Consider the following 7,259-nt stretch of genomic DNA (forward strand, 5'->3'; position numbering starts at 1 on the left):
AGAAGCTCTTATCACACGTGGGTAATTCCAAAATGTGGACAGCCCCGCCAGGCTATCAGAAAAAAAAAAAAGCCCGCCAGGTGACTGAGCGGCTGGTTAGAAAGAACAGGTTAACTGGCTGATTGACTGGATGAATGGGAGGTGGATTAATTTCTTGGCTCCGGCTGAGCAAACACCGGTCTGAATCAGCGAATGTGGGCAGGTGAGATAAGCACAGGCCGACGTTCTGCTTGATTCAACTAGAATACGAGTGGTAGGCCTACAGTAGATTTAAAAAAAATCTGAATGCTAACCATGAGAAAGCTTTGAAAAGCACATTAAAAAGTCTGGTTTAAGAGCAAAACAACCAGGATTAAGATTCTGTACAGGAACAACACGAACGTAAAGAGGAGATCGATGTGGCAACGTCTGAAACCAGAGCTCTGTTCTTCATACAAAGGATACCCGCTCAGTGTGACAGCTGATCATTTGACTGGAGCCTGGGTTTGAGCGTTCTAGAGACCTGGCTTTAGCTGTTGTCACGGCAACAAGTCTTTCAGTTTAACCAGGTAAAAAGCGAGCTCATTCATCGGGCATCCATTTAACATTTCTGCTGTAATTACTGTTTTCAGGAGCCAATGTGTTGGCTGACGAAAGATTAATATCCCCTTTTTAGTAGTATACTTTGTAACAAGACTGCAAGCTTGTCTCCACAGGTGGTGTCTTTTGTCTTAAGCACGTCTCACGGGACAGTTATGATTGACACGTGTGACCACGACCAAAGCTTTGAGCTAAATGCTAAACATCAGCATGCTAACAGCGACAGCATTAAAGTGCTGATGTTTAGCTGGTGACCATCTTCGTTAAGCGTGTAAGCATGCTTATTAGCGAAAATAAAATAAAATAAGATACATTTAAGAAGTAATACAATCAGCAGAAGAATCAATGCAAATTTGTGGTCGAGCTTCTCTTTGGGGTGTCTAGTGGGGATTTCAGAGGCAGAGCACTTTTTTTTTGTTGCCAGAAACAGGTACTGTACTTTTAAGACAAGGCTTTCAGCCTGGAAAGTCAACGGCGACAACGTAGCCTGTCCCATTTATAGAATGAGGCATCAATAAGAGGCTCATTTTGGCCGGGTGCTCCAGGTGTATTTGCCTCATTTAATTCATTCATCAACGGCGGTGTTCAGCAGGTCAACAAGATACAGCTCCGCTCACACTGCAATCCGTACTGAGGAAATGTGACAGGAAGTCTGCCAGGATGAACTTTCCACTTACAGGAGCTGCCACTGAGGTGTCTTCATGAGGGACATCACGAGAATCGATACTTCTGTACCAAGTCCTCCCAAAAACATGGTAGTTAACGTTAGCCGATAGCAGCCGGTGGGCAGCACAGTCCTGCTAACGTTTACGTAGATTCCATTGAGTTCAATTATGATGAGTTCAAGCTTTATTCAGTAAAAAACCCAAAAACAATAGTATTGGGCAAAGGTAAATTATAACGTTAGCGTGATGTGTTCAAATGTAATCTTGTTAAATATAGTTGTTGGCGAGAACTTGAATAAAAGCAATACAAAATAGATATTATGAGGGAATTATGACCTGTTTAACTTCTTAACACTAGCTCTAACTGCTTGTTGTTTATTTTTTACCATGGTATCAACTGGGTTTTGGGAATCATGGGATTTCACTGGTAATGGTATGGACTACAACATGTCTGGTATTGTGACATCACTGGTCTTCAAACATGGTAACGATCTCTGGGCTCTATACGGGATCTTCCTGATGAAAGTCGTCCCTGTGGTATCTGAACTTACAGTCTTTAAAATACATTCATACAGGTCTTTCATTGGTCTTAGGGGGACTTTTGTTGCATTTCTTCTCCTCTCTCACTCTGAAACACCATTTTAAACTATGAGGCAGTTAGCAGAGTTGATCCATGCAAGTCAGGTCACATGACAGCCATTTAACCACACAATGCCACACAACAGTCTCGGCTAAGATTCCTTTTTACTAATGCAGTTCACTACTCAGATAGTTATAGCTAGACCGTCCATATGTCAAGGACAAGAGCTACAATGAGCTTTATACAATGAAAAGTGACTTCATACAATTGTGAGCTGAAGACGTCTTGCCAAGAAGGGCTTCCAAGACAGTCATTTGGTGGACATACTCCTAAATAAAATTTATAAAAAATAAATTTAAAAAAAGCAAGGGACAACTAACTAGGCTTTCAAAAAAATCTACTTTTAATGTATTCTTCAAATTACTTTAACTGTTTGGGTTTTAATTTTAAGGACATGTGTAGTTTTAGTTCAGCTTTTAGTTAGTTTCAGTTTTATTTTAATCGACATACACATTACGACGCTGATACTCCTAAGGAATTTAAAAAATATATGTTGTAAGTGTAGTATATGTAAACATGTGTAAATAGTCAAACATTTGGTGGAAGTGTAACAATATATAGGCAGAGATTTTGAACTGAATTGAACAGTGTGATTGTTCTACAAACTGGATTGTAGATTCCTGACTGCCCCGGCTGTAAATATTTAGTCGTGGCCATGGATCATCTTCATAAAGGGTTAAGTTTGCTCATGTTTTCTTGTGCAATTGTTGAAATGTTGATTATTCTATTTAATGAAGTTAAAGTATTAGTTTTGTAATTGCATCGACATTTACATGTAAAGTAAAAATTCCCAATGGACGATCACTGATTTAGTTCCCTCAGAGTAATGTCTGTGCTTCTGCTAGTAACCAGTGATCCTGAATGCATCCTCAAAACCCAGAAAACGGGGATCAAAACCTCTTTAATAAAAGTGGTAAGTGTCTGAAAATTTGCAGACCTACAACGGGCAGTGTTCCAGAGCCTAATTTTGGAGGGTTAAACATGTACAGACACTGTAATTTTCTTTCAACCAGTCTGTCTTTCTGCCAACCAGATCTGTGGAAAGGCTGGCTGGAGGCCACTGGCTAAAAGAAAGAAAATCAACAGAAATCTTTCTTTTCTTATTGAACAGGACAGTATAATCAATGACGACTCACTTCCTATAGCTCCAGGCCACTGCCTCGTCATGTGGGCAAAGAGGAAAGTCTCGCCCCGAGTCTCTGCAAAGCACCACTAATGAATGTGTTTGATTTTCTTTAAGTATTATTTGGGGAATTTCTGCCTTCTTTAATAGACAGCACATAGTAGAGAGCTGACAGGAGAAGAGAGGAGAGGGTGGGTTGAATGACATGCAACAAAGTTCACCAGACGGATTGGAAATGAGGACATTTTGATCATATGGTGAGCTTCTTAAACAGTGACAGGAAGGCCAAGTGAGTGTTCCTTTTAACAAACTTCACAAATTTCTGAAAGGAAAAATTCCTTTTTTTTGTTTTAAAGGAATATGTGTTTAAAAGTACCCTCCTAAAACACCTGAGGTATAGCTCAAAGGTAAGGCGCTACAAGAACAGGTTTAGGAATGGCAACTTGGAACAAAACTGTGTGCAATTAATGGCTTAGAAAAAGAAAGACTGAATACATGCCAGACATTGAGGGTACAAATCTACACTACAAGCAAAAAAAATTGCTGTCTAAGGGTGTTAGCCAAATTGTTTTTTCTACCGCCACAAAATGTTGCTTGTGCAAACCGTAAAACTTTCCCTTCTTTAACCGACTGCCCCTGCGTCTTCCTCATTCTCTAAGTGCAGTGGTAAAGCTTATCACCGATCTGAGTCACCTGGATGAGTCAAATGGTGGAATTTTCCTCTTCATTTCCAACACTCTACTGCTGGTGGACCACAAATGCAAGAAAAAACACTACCGACCCCCCCCCCCGATCTGCTTGGAAGTCTATCTTGGCCGCAACAATTTCAAATGTTAAACATTTTCAAAAACAACGCCAGTCATTTTGTGTGAGGGAAGACCAAGGCCTTTAAAAGGAGAAATATGAAAACAGTGAATTTCTGTAATAAAGCATGTGCTGCCATGCACCTCGAGCTGGGCTTTTGTTGTCAAAGCTGCTGCTCTTGTATATTGGGGATATAATGTTATTTGTTTTGGTGTATCAGGACTAAACTTGGCGGTTACACACCCAACTGAAAAATGTCAAACTACCGTAGACCAGGACTAGCCTCAGATGATGAACAAATAACACTTGGCTGTAGTAACTAACAATCAGTGAATCTCATCAACCTGCAGGACGACGAGACGAGATGAGGACCTGACAGGTTTTATTAAAATGTAGAGGTAAGTAAGAGGCCATTAGGTTAACAACTCCTTAATGATATCTCAGTGTATATTGATGTGTCTCTTGGTCCAATGTGAGTCAGGGTACGGCCAAATAGTGTGGGATTATGTAAAGTGATATCAAAAACTGGCTCCTTTATGCAGAACTAAACATTACATTTAGACTATTTAAACTATGTTTTTACTGATGTAGGTAAACTGTTATCAGATCACCACCCCAAATCTTAGCATTTACCCTTTTAAGTTACATTGGTAACAATAAAAGGAGTAAGCCAACTGGGTATGTGCCTAAGAAACGTTTGGAAGCTTCTGTGGATTTCTGACGAGGTCCCAAACACTCCCCACCCACACTAGTGTAGTGACATCACAGTGACAATATAGAAAATGGCTATTATGAGGAGACTGAATCTTCTTTCCAGGACATCTCCTTTGCTGTATCATAACCAATTTCTGTCAAATATGTTAGTGAAAGCCAACAGCTTAAGGTCCACGAAATAATCAGTCTTTCCTTCCAATCAAAAAGGACAACAGGACCTACGATGTCAAAGCTAAACATGGACGTACGCAATGTCTGCACTGTTTAAAGTACTACTAAAGTAGTTGATTTGTGGAAGGGTTTCAGGTACAGGCAGCAGAAAAAGGGTTTGAGACATTTTGGAGCAGGTGTAATGCTACAGACTATATACAATGTCAGTGTGTATCTATTGGAGGTGCACAAAATAACTTACACACCTGTACAATTCAGCACATCAGATCTGCAATAGGAACGGTCTCAAAATGTAAACACACACACCCACACAAGATACTATACATTACTGTGGCTATGAACTACCAAAACAGTTATTTCATATTATTTTCCCCCGGGGTCTACATTATATGTTTAAAAGGTAGCCAATACCTGTGAAACTTCAACCTGTTGTTGCAATGATCCCTTGAACCCTCTCATGTTGCATTTTGAAATCCCTTAAAGAAATAAAAAAAAAACCTGGACCTCGCTCGACCAAATTAGAAAAAATACACACGGCTACAGATGCGTGCAGTGCTCGCAGGACTGTCTAGAGTATTTCTGGTGTAGACGTGCATGTAATCAAGCTTAGCTGCATCTCTCACTATTAGAGATAAACAACAACAGCAGCAGCAGCAGGGGGGGAAAACAGGTTTCGCAATAACACTGTAGTAAAATTCTAGCCTACCACAGGGATAATCTAAAATAAGTTAACATGTGTGCAAGTTATCAATCCTTCCCCACTGTGGTTCTATAGCTTCCACTATATAACTGCCTTGATTTGAACGTCTATACTAACTATGCAAGTAGGTGCATGAAAATAAATATTCTATATAAAAACATAATTGTCTTGACTGGAAACACCTGTTTGGATGTTGACTGTGTATTTGACTCAAGTCTTTGGTTTGGCTTACTGTATTGAGTAATCCTAATACACGTCTCACTCTACCTGAGAGCTGCTGTCTGTTTTATTTAAACACTTGGGCAGCATCATTATAATACGGCAGCATCACAATATGCACCTGCTTCCATTCTGCAAGCTAACTGAGAGCAGGCCGCCCATCAGGACAGACAGCTGACGTGAACAATTGGTCAGAAATAACTAAAGTGCCCTACGCCATTTTAGGGAATATTATAGGCTTTAGCTTGACGTACTGGCCTTCTGTGACAAGAAAGCTAAGCGTGACGTTTGCATGCATCCATGGCAAAAAAATAAACGTCTATTGTGATTAACTAACGATTTAATGAGCCGTCAAATGCCGCTGTGACAGCTGTTTGCTAAATATTTAGTGGAGCTGCTAATGCTAGCAAGACAGTTAGCCAGGCTAGCAGGCTGCGGCTAACACCCCCACCCTCGACGCAAACGGACAATAGGCCCAACTGTGTCAACAACTACTACGCGAAAGAAGTTTAAGGAAATATCGTTTTAGAGGGGTCTGTGTCTTATTTCCCGGCACTGTCAGGGTGTTTGTAATCACATACGAATATGTAAACGTTGTAGAATTGGAGCTGTCATCCCACCCCAAGCATCTCCGCTTTTACCACGTCATTGGACTATCCAACACTGCGGAAATACACCACTAAGCTAAGAGCTAGCTGGATGCTAACTGGCTGTCTAGGTGGCACTCGCTGCGGCTTACCCGTGTCTCCGATGATGATGTATTTGAAGAGGTACGCATACGCCATGGCCCCTGGTTTGTGCAGTCAGCTGTCTCGACCGTTACACCTTCGTTGAACCAACCGTGAACCGTGCGAAAAGGGTAGCTGACAGCCTGTTAGCCTGTTTTTCTCTGTCGGTGTTGGGGAAGGAACAATAAACAGCCAGAGCCTCAGCTCTACGTCACACGGCCCGCCCTCGCCACGCTACAGTATGATGTCTTCAGGGTCCCCTCGGAAAATTCACGACGTGATTTTTGGTGGTGTGGTTCTTTATTGAAATAATTAAATGGAAGTAAGTCGGTGCGGCACTTTTAACACGTAAGCCAATGACTAAGTCAACATATTGTATTGCTATACACAGAACACTTAGAACATTTTGTTAGAAAATTGTTAAAAACTGTTTGTGTGGTGTCACAGGCTACTATTTGGTTGTCCCCCATTACATTTAGGCTCATGCAAATACAGTTTAAATGCAAAAAACATGAGAAAAGTATGAGAAAAAAAAATGCATTTTTACTTTTTGCGTACAGATTTATTCCTCAACATGTAATTTACTGAGCAGCCCTGTTTCCTGAAGCAGGGACTTCAGCAATGCTAAGCGAAGAACAATTCTTGACACATATTGATCCTGTATGTAAACCGCTTCCATAATGAAGACAACTCTTTCTTGTATGGCATAGAACTTAAACCAACTATTGACTTACCTCCTCTGAGATATGTAGCATACATGCTAGGGTTGTACACATTCAATGTTTATTGCAAAATAAAAACATTGCATATTCTCTCACATCTGAGCAGAAACAACGAAAAGGCCACAGGATCATACCTCATATGGCAGAGATTCAACCCATATACGGTGTATCCGCAGTCAGCCTTATTGGTTCTG

General features: G+C 40.7%; 1 protein-coding gene across 1 annotated transcript in view; it reads right to left on the bottom strand.

The window, feature by feature from the left end:
* Positions 1-6,602, bottom strand: part of rab2a (RAB2A, member RAS oncogene family) — a 29,686-nt gene extending 23,084 nt beyond the window's left edge. Inside the window, exon 1 of the mRNA XM_054602252.1 lies at positions 6,355-6,602. Coding sequence (XP_054458227.1) covers positions 6,355-6,400 — 46 coding nt within the window. The 5' untranslated portion in view covers positions 6,401-6,602. The remainder of the gene's footprint in view (positions 1-6,354) is intronic.
* Positions 6,603-7,259: the final 657 nt, after the last annotated feature.

This window comes from Anoplopoma fimbria, chromosome 8 (assembly GCF_027596085.1).
Source record: "Anoplopoma fimbria isolate UVic2021 breed Golden Eagle Sablefish chromosome 8, Afim_UVic_2022, whole genome shotgun sequence".
In the NCBI taxonomy this organism is placed as follows: domain Eukaryota; kingdom Metazoa; phylum Chordata; class Actinopteri; order Perciformes; family Anoplopomatidae; genus Anoplopoma; species Anoplopoma fimbria.